The sequence below is a fragment of the Penaeus vannamei genome, chromosome 28 (genome assembly GCF_042767895.1).
Source record: "Penaeus vannamei isolate JL-2024 chromosome 28, ASM4276789v1, whole genome shotgun sequence".
NCBI lineage: Eukaryota > Metazoa > Arthropoda > Malacostraca > Decapoda > Penaeidae > Penaeus > Penaeus vannamei.
Genome location: NC_091576.1, coordinates 16,917,399 through 16,938,113, shown reverse-complemented (window position 1 = coordinate 16,938,113; position 20,715 = coordinate 16,917,399). Strand labels below are relative to the sequence as shown.

At 39.5% G+C, this 20,715-nt stretch overlaps 1 protein-coding gene across 1 annotated transcript; it reads left to right on the top strand.

Moving 5' to 3' along the window:
- The first annotated feature begins 5,640 nt into the window (after positions 1-5,640).
- On the top strand, positions 5,641-19,915 carry slim (scruin like at the midline). The gene is made up of 7 exons (XM_070141867.1): positions 5,641-5,799; positions 7,240-7,340; positions 11,653-12,024; positions 12,233-12,337; positions 15,007-15,124; positions 15,926-16,065; positions 18,822-19,915. Exons 1-7 carry the CDS (start codon positions 5,748-5,750, stop codon positions 19,113-19,115), a joined length of 1,182 nt encoding a protein of 393 aa, XP_069997968.1. The 5' UTR covers positions 5,641-5,747; the 3' UTR covers positions 19,116-19,915.
- Positions 19,916-20,715: the final 800 nt, after the last annotated feature.

Below are 20,715 nucleotides of genomic sequence, written 5' to 3'. Positions count from 1 at the left end.
GTGATGACTGGCAGGTTTTCTGAAGCAGGCGAGTCAGCGGCTGCAGACGCTTACGTCAGATGTTTGTTACAGAATGAACGGATGCCGTATGTATACACACACACACACACACACACACACACACACATATATATATATATATATATATATATATATATATATATATATATATATATATATATATATATATATATATATATATATATATATATATATATATATATATATATATATATATATACGCATGCTCTCACCGGTTCTCGCCACATGAACTTGCGTTCAGCAATTAATTTAGTTGAATCCTATATTAAACCATCCTAGCTAACCACACGGGCGCGATCAAGCTTTGTTGCATGATTTTAGTATTACATTGAACATTTTGGCTACAACATTATTATGATCAGTATCATATCAGTTAAAGAAATTATAATTATAAACGTCCTTTATCTGGACGGCATTGTTATCTTACATTCCAAATTGATTATACAAAACAAGGATATCTTCTAAGGCATCAGATGATATGCAACTGTACTTTTGCGTACCTCGTGTTTGGTGGTCTGAGAGCCTATGAAACATGACATATAATGTACAAGTGTTCGCTTATATTCTTCATTGCAGAGTGCACACTTAATTTCTTCGATATTACAAACTGCCATATTCAAGCTTTATTCTTGCGGCCACAACACCAAACTGCCTTGTATTTGTTTTATATAAGCCATAGATGGATACATGTTGAGTGAACTGGTCAAAGTGCTGCATGCTACAGCTTCCAGGCCGCTGAGAACTAGCCAGCTCCGCCAAGTCCTCTTTGAAGACATGTTTCATGAAGTGTGAAATCCTAGCAAGAGGTACTCAAGAATCTACTATATAACCTCACTCTGCTCGTCACATGATGATCTTGCGCGGCGACCAGAATGATCATGACTGGGGATTCCAACATGCGATGGTATGCACATAAAACGTATATCATAACATCGGTCTTTTGCATGATGCACGTTTGTTCTGATGACGTTTGCAATATTTCCTGCGCCTTTGTCTAGTGGCCAGAGCCTGGAGAGCACTCTGTGAGCCACAGAAAATGACCTATGGCCTTGATTCAGTAGAAATTCGGCGGCTACGAGTTTTCCTGCCATTTTAGTTTGCGGAGTGCCAGCCTAGTCATGAACGTTCTAGTAATCCTAGTGCTGTAAAATATTTATATACACAAGGAAAGGGTATCCTGCTCTGCACCCAAACTTCGAGGATCCGTCAGCGTAGAAGCATTCACTTACAATAAACAGTTTCAAGATCATCATTGATAACTGCTATTGTGTACATCTTAAGTATAGCAAGGGGGGGTACAGTGTCTTTTGGGGGGTAGTCACATAAAATGAACTTGGATGCTACATTTTCCGTGGTGAACCAGAACGTCCATTTAGGGTTTTACTTATGGTTCTATTCGGCTGGGATTCGTGTTTACATGTTATTTGCAGCCCTGAATTCGAGTATGAATCGATGTTGCCATTCGAAATTGACTGCATTATCTTATTTTATAGTAGCCCTTGAAACTGTGTATAATTGATTTAACGCCAAATGTGGTACTAATGTATAATATTCCTTCGTAAATAGAAGACTCATTAGATGATATGAAGTAGTTACATAGTTCCCCATACCTCATACTATGTGGTCTGAAAGGCTGTATTATATGACACTCTGAGATATAATGTACAGGTGTTCGCTTATATTCTTCATTACATAATTTACAATACAATCTATATCAAAACCTGATTCTTGCTGTCACAATATCACACTGTCTTGTTCTTGTTTTATATAAACCATAGTGTTTTATGCTACAGTTTTCAGGCCGTTGAGAATTACTCAACTCAGGCAAGTCCTCTGTGAAGAAAGTTTTAATTGTGTGAAATCCTAGCAAGAGGTGCTCCAAGATCTATATCCACGCTCATTTTGCTAGGCGACCAGAATGATCATGCCTGGGGATTCCAACATGCGATGTTATCCACACAAAACGTATACCATGGCCTCGTTCTTTTGCACGATATACATTTATCCCTTGTCTAGTGTGTTCAAAGCCTGGAGAGTACTGTGAGTCGCAGAAAATTACCCCTGAGCCGTGATTTGATAGAAATTCGGTGGCTATGAGCATTCCTGCCAACTCAGTTTGCGTAGTGCTAGCCCAGTCATGAACCCTCCTACAATCCTGGTGCTGCAAAATATTGTTTTTATAAACCACAAAAGCGCATCCTGCTCTACTCCCAGACTGCAAGGATCCATTTGTAGCATTCATACGCATTGGGCATAGTTTGAACATGCTCATTGATAATTGCCAAAGCATACTGCCTAAGTACAGCAGGGGAGACACTGTCTTTTTTTGGGGGCAGTCGTATAAAATACACTTAGGTCAGACATTTTCCACGGTGGAGCAGAACGTCTATGTAGGGTCTTAGTTATGGATATGTTCAGCTGAAACAAGTGCTTACATGTGACTTGTACCATGGATTTGAGTTTGAATCGATGTTGCCATTCAAAGTTAGCTCCACTATTCTATGTTTTAGTTGTCTTTGGAACTCTGTACAATAGAGGGGTTCTCTTATTGCTTTGACGCTAAATGTGGTGTTTATGTATAATATTCTTTCCTAGACAGACGGCAAATTAAATTCTGTTCTCATCTTCACAATCCTCGTTGTTTTAGGGGCACCGAGAATAATCCTCGTGGCCTCATTTTGTACAATTTCTAAATACTAGGTGCAATGCATGATAATCTACCGACTGTATGTATAACAGGTAAAAGAGTAGCAATATTGACATTAATGTCATAGTCTTTGCCGACAAGGGTCCTCAGTGGCTTCAGCCGCTCCCGCAGCCTTTTCTTCAGGTTTTGTATGAACTCTGTATCATTAACAATCACCCCGAAGTACTTGTATTGGTGACAAAGATCTAGCTCAACGTCATTGATGTGAAACCTTGGCAGAGGGATTGCCTTAGGGTTAAGTGCCTTGTTTTTTTTCAGCCGATATGATCAAGCCACACTGTAGCCCTTGCTGAAAGTACATCAAGAATCTATTACATTCTCTCCTCGGATGAGGATTTAATGCAAATATCGGCATAGCAAATAATGGAGTTATTGCCCTCAAGTGGTAGATCGCCTAGTAATCTATGCATGAGGATGTTAAATAGCATGGGACTAAGTACCCACTACTCCAGCAGCATATTAGCCTGTTCTTATGGGCTGTCAAACTGCGGTGTTGTGGGAGCTTTACCTGTCAGCCTATTAATCTTTGTCCATACATCAGCTATATAAGTTTGACTATTGACACTTTGCAAGAATTGTTCCCAGTGTTTACTATGAATCTGTTTTTAGTTCTCTGAATTCTATATTGGCTTTAAGAAATTGCATAAGATTTTCTGATGTCTTGTTACCTTCAAAGCAATTGGCAAGCTCCTGAATTCGTCTATGTTCCTCGGCTAGAAATAGGTCATTTATCCACCCATGGGGGTCTTGGGGGCTCTTTCTTCGAGAGTTCGTGAACAGACCCGTGTTGTAGTAGTCAGTGACAACTTCGATTGGATCCCGAGAGAAACTTTCAACTGTTGTTATTTCATATGTGTTGTACCAATCAAAGACACGTGCCTTGAAGTGATGCTCCAGGCCCGATTGGATAATTATTATAAGCCTAGGTGTTTTAGGGGCTGAGTTGCTGTTAACAGTATAGTCAGTTCGGATTGCAAAGTGGTCACTAAATAACTCGTACCAGTGAAGTACAGGCGTTACCATGAACTAGATTTTTGCCAAATACGTAATCTAACCTGCCACCTCCCAAATGAGTTTCTATTTCTGTGTTATATACTGTCAGTGATCTACTATTAACGAAATGTTTGAATTCTTCCCCATTACAATAAGATTGCCTGTCTCTAAAGTGTGGGTGCCTTGCATTAAGGTCGCCCGTGCATAACGTGCCTTGGTTGTGAAAATTGGGTAGAAACTAGACAGAAATTTTGACGATCTGGCATATATATTATATAGTGAAAAATACCCAGAGGCAGTCTGAATTTTGAAATGATGAAATTGAACATCAGTGTTCTCGGATTTGTTTACTAATATATGTGGCAGTGTTACCTTCACATATGTCAACAGTCCAGTCATGGCTTTATTCACCTATGAATGATATCCCTTAATTGAAGGTGCTACTCTCATCTTCGCAGCACCAGCGAAAGGTTCTTTTGCACGCTAATCACATCATATTATATTTACGAATATAAAACTCTAGATCACTCAGCCTAGGCTTAATACTACGCATATTCCATGATATGAATTTAATTGTGCGTTTATCCATATGTGAGTAGTCCTTTGTTATGTAATCTGTACTTAATGCTGTTATATCCACTAATATTACGGAATTTAGGTTCACATACAAAACATATAACCATAAATAATATCATTCTTTTAAAAGATTGTCTTAGCTTTGTTCCACTTCTTAACACACATCAATATTATATTTGCGAATATAAACCTCTAGCTCATTCAGCCTAGGCTTAATACTACGCATATTCCAATATCAATTTGATCGTGCGTTTATCCATACGCGAGTGGTCGAAAGTGGGCGCGCGAATCCCGTAGACTTCTGTAGCAAAAACACTCGACCCGAAGGAGGAAAATCGGCACAAAATTGTTATAAAACACAAATCTGCTTAGTATGCAAATTGTATGCTCAGAGCTGAATTTTTGAAATGTCTCGTAGATGTACAGTATAATTTACGTGCGTATGTAGTTCAGTGTGTATTTAATAACTGTATTGCTGTTCATATTATCATTAATATTATCAGTCTATCACGGTAATTATCAATATATTTTTTGTTGTATAGTTAGCTTTTCCAAACACAAGGAATCGCAAATATTTGAATATATATATATTTTAGGATAAAAAAATCTGATTAGAAAATTATCATCATTATTACTGTAATTTTTCCTAACACCATTTTTATCATTGTTATTCTCACTGCTATTCCCATTGGAATTTTAGAATTCGTTAATGATTTTCATTTTATTACTGTTATTATTTTCGTTATCTTTGCTCATGCTCATCCTCTTCCTCTTAATCTCCATTATCATCATAATTATTGTTATCATCAGCATCATCGTCATCATCACCATCATTATCATTGTCATCGTCATCACCATCATTATCATCACAATCACCATCATTATCATCATCACCATCATTATCATCATTGTCATCATCACGATCATCAAAATCACCATCATTTTTTTATCAATTAATATACTATTATTATTATAAATCTTATTATCAACATTAACACTGGTTTTCGTCACTTTTGCAGTGGTATCAATGTTAATTCTTAATACTCTTTTAATCACTATACATTCTCATATTTTGTGTTATTGCTATTGTGATAATAGTATATTACTATCACAATTACGATGATCAGTCATTATCATCTCTATCCCTATTACCATTTTCATTTCATATCATCGGAAAAATCAAAAATCGAAAGAGAAGTGAACGAATCCTGTACAGAAATCACGCTAGAAACAAAAATCCCAAGCTGACATCCCGCTTCTTTTTTTCGAAACGCGAACTGGCACCTGACCCGACTGGCAGGTATATAGACGATGTCCAGCTCGGTAGTGTACCAGTCAAAACCCTGAAGTCAAAGTAGAAAGGGATTAAGACAACACCTTTATTTAGTTTAGTTCTTTTTCATAATTAGTCTTCGTTGTTAACACTAACATGGATTTCCAAGATAATCTTATGGAAGAAATTCAGACTTGGACAGGAGAAGGTAAGGCTGAAAATAATACTGATTTTCAATATTGTTATTATCATTATCATCATTATTATTATTGGTGGCATTATTTTTATCATCATCACCATTATTATTATCATTATTGCTGTTTTTATCATCAACATCATTGTTATTCTTGTTATTATTAAAGTTGTTATTATTATAATCCTTGTCATCATGATTGTCATTATTTTTTTGTTATCATTATGATTTTTGCAGCCATTATTATTAACAGTATTGTATTTTCTAGTATTAGTATACGTATCAGTATTTATTACAATATCATTATTATTGGCAGAGTTGTTATTGTTATTTAAATTTTTATCATTCTTGTTATTATTACTGTATCTGTTATTTTTATCTTTATTATTCTGATAACAGTATATGATAATCGTACTGTATAATTATTATTGAGCTTATAATTAACATCATCATCAATCATCATCATCATTTTTGTCACTACTGTTATTATTATTATTATTATTATTATTATTATTATTATTATTGTTATTACTGTAGTTGTTATTGTCATTATTGTTATTATTACAATTGTTAGTATTATCATTATAACGATCTTCATGATTATCATTATAATTGTTATTGTTGTTGTTCTTTCTTATTAATATTATCGTTATCAGTATTTATATCTGTTTACAAGTGTACCTGTTTATCTACCTAATTCATTTTCTTTCTCCCTCCTCCCTCTCTGTCTTGTTCTCTATATTTTATTTTGTTCTCCTCTCTCTCACCTCTTCTCCCTTTCTCTTCTCGTCTCCCTCTCCCTCCCTCTTATCCCCTTCTTCTCAATCTCCTTTTTACTATCCTTCTCCCCCTCTTCCCTCCCTCATTCTCTCTCTCTCTCTCTCTCTCTCTCTCTCTCTCTCTCTCTCTCTCTCTCTCTCTCTCTCTCCCCTTCTCGCTCTCTCACTCTCTCTCCCTCGCTCTCTCACTCTCTCTCCCTCGCTCTCTCACTCTCTCTCCCTCGCTCTCTCACTCTCTCTCCCTCGCTCTCTCACTCTCTCTCCCTCGCTCTCTCACTCTCTCTCCCTCGCTCTCTCACTCTCTCTCCCTCGCTCTCTCTCTCTCTCTCTCTCTCTCTCTCTCTCTCCCTCGCTCTCTCTCTCTCTCCCTCGCTCTCTCTCTCTCTTTCTTTCTCCCCCTCTCTCTCTCTTTCCTTCTCCCTCACTCTCTCCTCCCTCTTTCTCTACTTCCCCATTTCTCTCGCCTCCCTCCCTCTCTCCTCGCCCCGTCCCACTTTCCCTTCTACAAGTTTATCTTCCTCAGACAGCTTGCCACACTAAACAGAATAGCCATTGTCACAAATGGAATAAACCAAACTATTTATCATTATATATATCATCCTACCTCCCCTTTCTCCCTCTCTCTCCCTTTTGACTCGTCCCTAACCCTCCCTCTCTCCCTTCTTCTCTCCCTCAGGATGCACACCCACAGGGCGAAGTGGTCATCGCATATCCTGCACTGATTCTTTTCTCTTCTGCGTGGGCGGCTACCACCCTGCCCACGGCCCTCTGCAAGACGTGAGTCGGTTGGATTTCCCGTTTTCTTTGTCCTGCTCAATATACCCGTTTTCTGTTATTGATGTTTTGGGTTAGTGACCCTTATCGCTATCGTTATTTTCTGTATTGTAATCGTTGTTGGTATTAATGTTATTATTGCTTGTTTTTTATTGTCGTTGTCTTTGGTGTGCTAGTTATTCGGTTTAATTATGTTTGTATTGCCGTTATTACTACTGTTGTTATTATTATCATTATTGTTTCTGCTATCATTGTTATTCCTACTATTATTACTGTGTTTGATATGACTAAGTATTACTATTTTTCTGTTATCAATATTATGATTGTTTTTATTTTATCATTTTAGTATTGCTGTAATCAGCACAATTATTGTCATCATCATTATCATTATTTTGTTGTTATTTTTGTTATTGCTTTATTATTATTATTATTGTTGTCGATTTTGTTGTTATTATTATTATTATTATTATTATCATTATCATTATTTTATTATTGTTGTTGTTATTATTTTATTATTATTATTATTATTATTATTATTATTATTATTATTTATTATTATTATTAATTTTTACCATCATCATTATGATCTTGATGTTATTATCAGTACTATCATTACCAGTAATATTATTATCATTTATATCATTTTCACTCTTATTATTATTATTATTGTTTATTATTATTATTATTATTATTATTATTATTATTATTATTATTGCAATTATTATTAGCGATAGTATTAGACGTAGTAATCGTATTGCCATTATTTTCATAATAATTATTATCAATACTGTTATTGTTACCATTTATTATCATCATAATCATCATTATTATTGTTACTATATCAATAGTAATAACAATGATAATGATAGTGATAATAACTAGTATTATAGTATATCTGTTGATATTATTATCATTATAATTATATCATTAGACCATTATCATTATGATCATTATTATCATTATCATTAATACTATTATCATTATTATTATTACTTATATTCTCATTATTATCATTATTATTAATACTATTATCATTATTATTAATACTATTATCATTATTATTATTACTTATATTCTCATTATTATTAATACTATTATCATTATTATTATTGCTTATATTCTCATTATTCTCATTATTTTTATTATTAGTGGTAGTAGTAGTATCATCATTATTATTATTGCTATTGTTATTGTTTGCCCTCATTATCATTCTCACTGCCATTATCAGTTACTTTTCCAATGATATTATCATTTTAAGTGATTGTCATTGTTATTTTTGCTATGATAACTAACCCGAACATTATATTCAACAAAGTCATTATTATTATTTGATGTTACCATTACGTAAATCATATAGATGAAAATAGACATGTCACAGTCTTTATATAGATACACACATACATGTTTCACTAAAGAGTAGGAATTTACACAACGAATATCATGCATTTCGTACCCTGACGCTTACCTAACAACACTCTCTCCCTCTGGCGGCCATTGCTTGTAAAAACAAAAGGCTATACTTAACGCCCCTTTCATTTGCCTCTCATCTTCTTCTCTTTATTAGTTCTTCTCTTGTTCTTTGGTTTTGTCCGCTTTGAGTGTCCTCGTAGGAAGGTAAATTACGTTCTCCGCGTTGGCTAAACGGTCGTTTGGTTACTTTGATTCCTGCTTTTAGAACATTGCACGGTTTCGTCTGGTGATCTAAAAAAAGAAAAAAAAAGTGGCCATGCTGAACGAAGCGATAAGGAGACCAAAACAGGATCGTGGTTCTTTTCGTCTCACATAGTTTGGCGGAGGAAAAGGAGGATAGAAATAGCAAATAGTCCCATAAAAGCAATTCCCTAAGTCCAGCCAGAACCGAGAACCACCGACACGGCCGCCAGAACCGAGAGAACCGTCTTGGTCTTTTCAGAATCACTCCGTTAGCGAGTTAAATCCCCGGTCTCTCTTGGTGGAGACAACGAAACAATTTGACAAAGGGCTGAAACAATCGGACAAGTGAAGGAGGAAAGTCTGGGCAAAATACCTATAAGGGCCGATGGTTTTGGATACATCTACGGTGTTTAGGGTCACCCAGACACACCCTAGTAACATGTACCTTCCATAATGTCTTTATATCTACCCGAAGGCTATCATCACACGAAGAAAAAAATAGCGAGGAAGAGTGAAGATGATGTAGAGGAATCGTGGGCAAATAAAGCAACTGGGAATGTCTCTATTAAGCGGGTTGTTTAGTTGTTTTACTTGTTGTTTTTCTTTTCGATGACGCTTGTTTTCTCGCGCGCGTCAACAGCTTGGGGTTAGATAGAAACTTGCACTGAAGGGCATTTGGTAAGAAAGGCCAGTCAGAAGTTTTGACGAATTCCTTAAATGTGCAAGATGAAGGACGATATCTACGTTAGCTCATTTTAGAAAGCGACATTCAAATACTTATTTGTTTTTCTTGTGTTAGCTGTTTCACATCGGCAAGCCTTTAAGAACATTAGGGATACCGCATGCCATTTGCTGCAGTCTTATACACAATAGAGATCATGCTTTAAAGAAAATTAAAAGCTGATTGACAGGGACGTGAGAAACCTCGGGTCAGAAGTTATATGCAAATCTCAGTAAAGAAGATCTCTCCACTTTCCTTTGTGATCTTCGCAGAATCATATATCTTGCCGCCGCTTCATCACGACGCTCTCTCTCGTGGCCATTCGTCAGGCAGAAATCACAAACACCAAGAGAAAAATAAAGTGCTTTTGGAGGAGGGGGGGGGGGGGCTGGGGAGTAAGGACAGTGGCAGTGAAGGGGGATATGTAAGGAAACAATGTACACAGTTTTCAGGGTAGGATTTCAGTCCCTATTTAGGTATGGATGACGTATATGTTAATATAGAAATTTATGTGTGTGTGTGTGTACTCAGATTATATAGATAGCAAAGAGAATATATACTTCATTTACCATACGTCTCCCTCTCTCTTTTTCTCTCCCTCTCCCTCTCTCTCTCTCTCCCCCTTTCCCTCCCTCCCCCTTTCCCCCTCCCTCCCTCTCCCCCTCCTCCCCTTCCTTCTCTCCCTTCTTCCCTCCTAGACTTCTTCAGCAATAAAAAGCAAAGTAATGCAGAGTGAGAGAAACACATCACGGGCGCCATTGTGGAAGTTCACTTGACTCATCTCTGCGTTCGCTCACCTCTCACGGTTCGCTTCTTTAGATTTTGATTAATATATGAGTACGTGTAGATTACTCATTTCTCATGGCTGGTTAAGATGGGTTTATGTTGCTGTTGTTGCTTTTATATCTTTTCTTTCTTTCTTTCTTCTACTTTTTTTCTTTTCTTCTTCCTCTTCTTTGTCTTCTTCGTCTTCATCATTATCTTCATCTTTTTCCTCTTTTTCGTCGTCTTCGTCTTCTTCTTCTTTTCCCTCTTCTTCTTTTTCTTTTTTTTCTTTTTCCTCTTCTTTTTCGTCGTCGTCTTCTTCTTTTACCTCTTCTTTTTCGTGGTTTCAGTTCGCAATGCATCTTTTTATTTCGATTGAAATTCATTATTAATGAACTCATTGTTGCCTTCATTTCAATTATAATTATTTATATTTATGCAGTTATTATGTAGTCGTTATTATGTTATTATGTTTATTATTATTATGTTTATTATTTATTGCTTATCTCAGTGGGAGATAATTGTTTATCATGTTTTGTGTTATTCTTTCCTTTTCTCTCGATTCCCTCTTCTTTCTTTGTCTCTTCCCCTTTTCCTTCTTTCCCTTTTCTCTATCACCGTCCCTTGTTTCTTGCTGCTTCTATCATCCTCCTTCCTCTCCTCCCTTCTTTTTCTTTCTCTCCTCTTAATATCATCTTTCTCCTTCGTCTCCCTTCTTTGTTCCTCGTCTGCACCCTTCCCCTCCACCCCACTTCCCTTCCACCCTCCTTCGTCACCGCCCTCCTTCCTCCGCTCCTCCCCTCCTTTCCATCTCCCTCCTTCGTCTCTTGCCTCCTTCCTCCGCTCCTCCCCTCCTTTCCATCTCCCTCCTTCGTCTCTTCCCTCCTTCCTCCTCACCTCCCATCCTTTCCATCTCCCAACTTCGTCTCTTCCCCTCCTTCTTCCTCCTGTCCTCCCCTCCTTTCCATCTCCCCCTTTCGTCCCCTTCCTCCTTCTTCCTCCTCACCTCCCCTCCTTTCCATCTCCCAACTTCGTCTCTTCCCCTCCTTCTTCCTCATGTCCTCCCCTCCTTTCCATCTCCCTGCTTCGTCCCCTTCCTCCTTCCTCCTCCCCTCCCCTCCCCCCCTCTTCTTCCCCATACCACCTAATCGCTAACCCCCCCCCTCCCCCCCTCAGGCCTGGCGACTGAACCTGTCGACGTGCGAGTGGGAGCAGCTGTCGGACGCCTCCTCGACGCCCGCGGAGACCGTGTCGCACTGCCTCGTCTCGACCAAGGACGAGCTCCTCGTCTTCGGCGGCACGAGCTACCCCTTCGGCAGCAGCATCGGCGTCGACGTCAGCGCCTGCGACAAGAGGACGGGCGAGTGGAGGGTCCTGGAGTGCCAGGGGGAGGCGCCCCCTGCGCTCTACGGACAGGCCTCTCGTCGCGTCGGGGATTATGTGTACACCGTGGGAGGGACGTCGGGCTATCACTTCTCCCTGCACGCCCACGCCCTCCACCTCCCGACGGGGACGTGGTCCAGCCTCGCCACGAACGCCCTCTTCAAGGTGCCGAATTGCGTCTAGTTCACATATCGTTTTTTTCTTTTCTTTTTTTTCTTTCTTTCTTGAAGATGCTTTGTATCTTTGTATCTTTTCCTCCTCTCTTTTATTTATTTTTAGTCGGAACAAGTCTCAATTCGTTTTAAAAGATATTTGATGAATAGATAGACATAAAGAGAATTATTGCCTAACCACTGTTCGGTCTTCATCTCAGGGCGAGGAACCGTCGGGCAGATACCGGGCGGAGATCGGCGTGGTTCAGGGTCGCATCGTGGTGGCCGGGGGCGCCGCTGCCTCCACCGTCTTCCCCTTGGATGAGGTGAGTTTGCTGAAATATAGGGACAAGTTGATAAGTAAATGCTTAGATTGGGGAATAAATGAATCATTTGATTGATTAAAGATAAAAGAATGAAGTTCAGACATACAAGAAATAAAGGGACAAGTTGATAAGTAAATGCTTAGATTGGGGAATAAATGAATCATTTGATTGATTAAAGATAAAAGAATGAAGTTCAGACATACAAGAAATAAAGGGACAAGTTGATAAGTAAATGCTTAGATTGGGGAATAAATTAACATTTGATTGATTAAAGATAAAAAAATGTTCGGACATACAAGAAATAAAGGGACAAGTTGATAAGTAAATGCTTAGATTGGGGAATAAATTAACATTTGATTGATTAAAGATAAAAAAATGAAGTTCAGACATACAAGAAATAAAGGGACAAGTTGATAAGTAAATGCTTAGATTGGGGAATAAATCAATCATTTGATGGATTACAGATTAAGTTTAGACATACAAGATTTCCTTGAATTTCTTTCGTGGACGTTCACTTATAAAGTGTTTGTGCAAATGTATTTGTATTTTTTCTTACTTTTTTATGTGAGCATCTCGAACGTATTTCTACGTACGTCTTAAAGTTAAAACCAGAAAAAACACGAAATCCATACATACAAAATCTCCATAAGTTTCTCAAGACACGTTTGCAAATATGAAGTTGTAGTAAGGTATGGCTGAGAAATAATATCTTCATAATACAAGAGTATTTATGTATTTCTGATGAAGATATATGGTGAAGATCTTAAAAATACATAAGCAGTATTTAACCGGTTTCGAATATATCTTCGTCAGATATACTATGTCATGTATTTGTGAACAATACATATTCGAAACCGGTTCAATACATCTCTTGTATTTCGAATGCATCTTCGTCAGAAATCCATGCATTTCTGACGAAGATACATTCGAAACCGGCCAGACACATCTCTTGCATTGTCAAGATATTCATTCTCACTCATGCCTTTCTACCTTTGTCAGCATGAATACGGTTCAAAGATGAGGGTCTTTACACGGCCAAGACAAGACTGTAAAAGGATAAATAAGCTTTAAGGATTTTCTTTCTTTCTTTCTTTTTTAAGGCTCATGTGCTACTTTTTCTGAAATGAGACTGGTGTCAGTTTTTCTTCACTTTAAGAAAAAAATCTGTCAGGTTTTAATGTGAGAACTTAATTTTGCACATGATGAACAGGAGCGAATTATTAAAATTAGAAACATTTTTTTAGTATCTTTTAATTAGGTTATTAATTAACGATCTAGTTACTGAATTAATTCGGGAACATCATTTTATACATAAAAAGAAAATGACCTTTCAGATATTCATAAATAAAGTCGAAATTCCCTTCATACTCCTTACAACCTCATTTTTATCGCTTATTTATCATGTTCGTATTCGTGAAACCAGAATTGCGACAGAGTAACAAAGAAACGAACAAAATTAAATTTTATAAAAGTATTTACTCTTATTCAAGATTCAGGTGTTACTCTGTTGAAGAAAATGATGAGTCATGGGGAATTACTTCTTATACTTATGACCGTTACTTGTCTGTGGAAATTATAAGCCTTGTGTCTCTCTCTTTCTGTCTGGGGATCTATCGCATCTCTTTCTTTCTTTACACATACACATGCATATATACGTATACATGCGTAGGTACATTATATATGTATATATGTGTGTGTGTGTGTATGTATTTATATGTATATGTATATATATATATATATATATATATATATATATATATATATATATATATATATATATACATTTATACACATACACATGTGTATGTATATTTATATATGTATACATACATACACATACATACATGCAAGCATACAGATATCCCCCTCCTCCTCACTTCCTCGGCCTCCTCCTCCTCCTCCTCCTCCTCCTCCTCCACCTCCACCACCTCCTCCACTTCCTCCTTCACCATCTCCTCCACCTCCTCCTCCTCCACCTCCACCACCTCCACCACCTCCTCCACTTCCTCCTTCACCATCTCCTCCACCTCCTCCTCCACCTCCACCACCTCCACCACTTCCTCCTTCACCATCTCCTCCACCTCCACCACCTCCACCACCTCCTCCACTTCCTCCTTCACCATCTCCTCCACCTCCACCTCCACCACCTCCACCACCTCCTCCACTTCCTCCTTCACCATCTCCTCCACCTCCTCCTCCTCCACCTCCACCACCTCCACCACCTCCTCCACTTCCTCCTTCACCATCTCCTCCACCTCCTCCTCCTCCACCTCCACCACCTCCACCACTTCCTCCTTCACCATCTCCTCCACCTCCACCACCTCCACCACCTCCTCCACTTCCTCCTTCACCATCTCCTCCACCTCCACCTCCACCACCTCCACCACCTCCTCCACTTCCTCCTTCACCATCTCCTCCACCTCCTCCTCCTCCACCTCCACCACCTCCACCACTTCCTCCTTCACCATCTCCTCCACCTCCACCACCTCCACCACCTCCTCCACTTCCTCCTTCACCATCTCCTCCACCTCCTCCTCCTCCTCCTTCTGGGAAAATATTTCCCTCTCTCCGCAAGAAATTTCCCGGACTTCCCTCCCGAGACCCACTACCTGTTCTCAGGGACTTTCAAGCGCCTGTGATTGCAATGGTGTTTTCCCCTTCTTGTCCAGGTCCCTGTGCTAGACGTCGGTACCGGAAAGTGGGCTGTCAAGAAAACCCAGCCTGACCCACGCGTCCACGCCCACCCCAGCCCACGACGGTGCCATGCTGCCGTACAGAGAGGAAAAGGTGAGGCGGTTATGGAGTTATTTCATATTTTTTATTCGTATTTTTCGTGGGGGGAGGGAGAGGGAAGGAAAGACAGATAGGCAGAAAAAAGATGGAAAGAGAGAAAGATAGACAGAAAAAAAATGGAAAGAGAGACAGACCAAGAGACGGAGGTAGAGATAGAGAATTATCCTACATCATCCATGTTGATATCTTGTTGCCAAAGGTCACTTTAATTTTGTGAACTAAGAAATAAACCAAACAAATAGATTTGCTGATACATGAATTAACAAATAGATAAATAATTTTCTGGTGCTCTCTGCCACCTGACATGTGTCATATTGGTGTCTCTTGACAACGCATGGTGTTTATTTCTGTCATAATATGTTCATTATATTGATTCATTATATTCATAATATTGTAATGAATAACTGATGCAAAGATGATGATAGAAATAATTATAATGAAGATAAAAGTGATGATGATGATGTCGTTGATAATGAAGAAGATGATAATGATATTGATAATGATGAAAATAATAATTGTAACAATGCTAATGATACTAATAATAACAATGACAATAGTAATATTAATAAGATAATGATAACAGCAACTTCAGTAATACCAACCGTAATATTAATTAGATAATAACAACAACATCAATAATAACAGTAATATATAATGATAACCATATTAGTAATAACAATAGTATTATTAATCAAATAACAACAACATCAATAAGAACAATAACAATATCAATTAAATGATAATAACAACAATAACAACCGTAACAACAACTCACCCACCCCGTCCTCTCTGCAGATCTGTACATCGTGGGCGGGACAGACGGGACAGAAGTTTTTGACGATGTGTGGAAGCTGGATTTGCTGTCTCTGTCGTGGGCGCGTCTTGCACTCGTTCTACCCCGCCCACTCTACTTCCATGACGCCGCAATCACGCCCGTAAGTATTGTGTTTGGGTGTGTGTGTGTTTGCTTTTTTTCTTCTTTTTCTTTTTCTTTCCTTCTTTCTTCTTCTTTTTTTCTTTTTCTATTTGTGTGTGAGTGTGTGTGTGTGTGTGTGTGTGCGTATGTGCGTGTTTGTGTATTTTCCAACTACTAAAACATTCTCACATGCGCACACATACACACATCCAGTTGTCCAGGATTCCATCACTCATGACCATAAGAATAACTCCAGAAAAAGAGAGAGAGAACGAAAAAAATATAAATAAAGTCCACAACAACAACAAAAAATCCCCAAAACAAACAAGAAAACAGTCACACATCAAAATCCAAAAAAAAAAGTCTACAGACGAGAAACAAGACAAGAAATAGAGTTCATGATATTTGACCTGAGCAGCCCCACCCCCACCCCCCACCCCATCCCAACCCCGCCTGAGGTTATCCGGCCGGTCCAACCAGTGCGACTTCGATTCTTTTCATTTTGTTGCGTCCCTTTCCTGTCAGTAGAGTAGACTTTGAGACCGTGATCTAAAGATAGATTTAGTGAGGGATGTTTATAATAAGAGTGAGAAGGAGGAAAATATTGTTATTCTCTCACTCTCTCTCTCTCTCTCTCTCTCTCTCTCTCTCTCTCTCTCTCTCTCTCTCTCTCTCTCTCTCTCTCTCTCTCTCTCTCTCTCTCTCTCTCTCTCTCTCTCCCCCTTCTGTCTCTCTCTCTCCCCCTTCTGTCTCTCTCTTTCTCCCTGTCCCTCTCTCTCTCCCTGTCCCTCTCTCTTTCTCCCTGTCCCTCTCTCTCTCCCTGTCCCTCTCTCTCTCCCTCTCTCTTTCTCCCTGTCCCTCTCTCTCTCCCTGTCCCTCTCTCTTTCTCCCTGTCCCTCCCTCCCTCCCTCCTATTCCTCGTTCCTCCCCCATATCAGACTGTACCCAATGCCCTCTCCCATATAAATATCTCTTCTCAATTCTTCTCTTTTCGTCTCTTCCTTTTCGTGTCACTTCTCTCTCTGCCTCTCTTATTCTCCCTCCTGCTATTCCTTCTTCTCTACTTGGCTCATCTTTCTTCCGCTCTTTTTCTTCTTCCTCCTCCTCTCTTTGTCATCCCCTTCTACTTGCCCCTCCCTCTTTCTTGCCTCCTCTTCCAACTCTTTTCCCTCTTCCTCCTTCTCGTCTTCTTTTCCTTCTTCCTCATCTTGTTCTTTCTTCCCCCTTCTCCTCTTCTGCTTCCACCTCATATCCCCGTTTCTCTTCCTCGTCCTCTTCCTCTTCCTCCACTTCTCCCCAATTTCATTATTCATCCCCCATCACACCCCCTCTCCTCTCCTCCCTCTCTCCTCTCCCCCTTCCCTCCCTCCCTCCCTCCTCTCCCCCTCCCCTCCCCCTCCCTCTCTCCACTCCCCTCCCTCGCCACAGAACATTGTAAACACAAACGGCAAAAAAATTACCTTAATTATCACTGTAACTGTCATTGTTTTTTTTTATCCATTGTTTCTTTCTTTCTTCCTTTCTTTTGTGTTTCTTAGAATAATTTTACATAGTAATTGTTCCTTCTAGTCAGGACTGTTGCCATGAATAATGCCTTGGTTTGTTAAGCATAGTGGTATTTAGATATGAAATATGTGTATACGGAGAGAGAGAGAGAGAGAGAGAGAGAGAGAGAGAGAGAGAGAGAGAGAGAGAAAGGACAGACAGACAGAGAGATAAAAAAAAACAGAAAAAAGGAGAAAGAAAGAAAACGTGAAAGATACAACATCCATTTAGTATTCCAGCCATACATCTTTCTTACGTAAACATCCCCCTCCTCCCCCCCTCCTCCTCCTCCTCCTCCTCCTCCTCCTCCTCCTCCTCCTCCTCCTCCTCATCCTCCCCTCCTCCTCCTCCTACCCCTCCTCATCATCATCCCCCTCCTCCTTCTGCTCCTCCCCCTCTTCCTCCTCCTCCTCCCCCCCCCCCTCTTCCTCCTCCTCCTTCTCCTCCCCTCCTCCTAGCCATCCCCCCTTCCCCCCTTCGCCCTTACCTCTCCCCCTCCCCCCCCCCCTTTGTCCATCCAGGACCACAGAAACAGATTTTTGGCTCAGTTTTCCTTCTGTCTCTCTCCTCTTGGCTACATCGCTAAGCGCGCTCGTGTGTTGGTTGCTAAGACGCTTTTTTTTTCTCTGCTTACTCATGTCGCGTTTCGTATGTTTCTTTAAAGGTTTATGGAGAGGTTTTAATCTTTTTGTTTCGCCTTTTTTCGTCTCCTATAAAGACCTTTGCGTGTTGTGTCATCGGTCGTGTTGTTTTTTGTTAATTGGGGATTTTGCAAGGGCTACCTGTTTTACTGGTTGTTTATCTTTTCATTTCTTCTTATTATTTTTATTCCTCTTCTCCTTCTTTTCCTTTTTCATCTTTTCTTCATCTTTTCCGTTTTCTTCTTGTATTTTTTTCTCTTTTTCTTTTCTTATTATTATCATTGTCATTATCATTATGCCCCTCCTTCTTTTTATGCATCTTCTTGTTAATCATCATCATCCTCTTCTCCTTTCTCTTCTTTTCATCCTTAGCCTTCCTCCCTTTCGTTTTTGGTGGGAACATTAGATGTAAATTTACAAATTCCCGCTTGTTTCCTGACATGAAAATTATTTCACTCTTCTCGTCAAATGAGGAAATACACACATAAAGTAATACACGCGTCATTCTCTTCACTTTCGAATGAAAAGAAAAAATCTAAACGAACAAAAAAAAAAAAAATAAACTAACGAAGGCCATTCTTCCCGACAGAACGGATGTCTCTACGTCTACGGCGGCCTGAGCAGCATCGGCTCGCGGGAAAGATCTCAGTCTTTGTATAGAGCCAGACTAGACGCCCCTCCTCTGCTGGAAGCTGCCTGGGAGTCCTTCGCCAGCCACTGCCCTACTATCAGCACGCCCATGCCCGCCTCCGTCACGCCCGCGATCACGACGCCCACAACCCTCGATTTTCTGGCTGCGGGCGTGCCTCGGAGACTCATACAAAGGCTGGCCAAACTGAACATGGAGCAGACGAAGAGAAGAGGCAACGCTTTTTCGACCTAGGAGCTCCTCTTGGGTCCTCTTAGGGTCCCGCTTAGGAATTGAGACTCCCTTGTACGCGAGGCGAGCGGAGAGGGGCGGAGAGCACGGAATATGAAACCTCTGAGAGAGAGAGAGAGAGAGAGAGAGAGCGTCCGAGGCATTCAATCGCGAGAGAAATTGACGTGGAAATAATTTGGCGACGATCTCTCCTCCTCTCCTACCTCCTCCTCCTCCCGTCCTCATACTCCTCCAAAGCTGAGACGCCTTGGACTCGCCTCCCCGCGTCAAAACAGAACTACCTCACGCATCAGCCACCTCGCCGACGTCCTCTACGAGAAACCACATCACCTGCAGCACCCTTAAGATGATACGGACAGGTGCAGGCGTGTAGGCGAAGGTGAAGGCTTCCCCTGCGCCATAGGGATGTGTTAGGGCCACGTGACTTCGTTGAGGATGTTTCACCCGACGGCCAAATCCTGTTAGGAATTTTGTTTATTATGTGACGATGTTCCATATTGATGTGATTTATCTTTTGTTTCTTTGTTTATTTTTTTCCAGAGATATGGTTTACTTTAGAATGTGATATTTATTTTCTTGTTTGTTCGAAAGATGTTTTATGTTGGAAAGTGATGTTCGTGTCTTTGTCCCAGAGATGTTAATGTTGGAAAGTGATAGAGTACTGTGTTTGTTCCAGCGATGTTCCTTATTTGTTCTCAAGAGATGTTCTATATTAGAATGTGATATTCGTTTCTTTGGAAATGAGTTGATATAGTATATATTTTTCATTGTTATTTGTAAATTATTAAATAGTATAGATATTTCGTGTGTGTATCGTTCTGAACATCCAAACAACTAGCAGATGCCGAATGGCATTATAATTATTAATGAAAAAGAAAACAAAAATCCCATCATTATTTCATTGATAAAATAGTATTAGTTTAACGAAATGTGAAAAATCGTTGGGAGAAAATAAATCGAAGATATAAGAAAAAAGTATTACAAATATTAAGACTTGCAAGAAGTGTATTTCTTTGCCAATATCATTGAGGAACCTGAGTGAGAGATACGAACACATTCAATAATGAACCATTATTTTCGACATCGTTCTTAGCATTATGACGTGAAAATAATTACATCAGCCTTATCATTGTAGTCAATTTAATTTATAACACAGATGCTATTTCACAGAAGTTGAATTGGTAATGATAAACTCATTCTGGTCGAAGTTGAGGTTAATAGCGTGTCCATTATTTTTCAACAAATATAAACAAAGCGAAAACAAATAAAACCAAACAGAGCGAATTATTAGTAATAAATAACGGCTTGCATAAGCTAGATATATGCCGCATTATCGCATAATTAGCAAAACAATGAATATGCGGAGGGGAGGCAAAATGCTCAGGAGAACAGCCACTGGAAGGGCCATTCCGCTGACCATCCCAACGCATCATCCTTGAAGAATGGGCATAAATCGCTTACAAAACCATAAATTGCTCGTAAACATCGTGTTTTCACATTATCGCCAGCAGAAAACGGCAGCAGGAAAGTAGAAATAGCCTGTGGTGTGCTGGCTTTCGTAAATGAAGTCTGAGTTAGGATGATTGTGCCTTTGAGTAGTTTT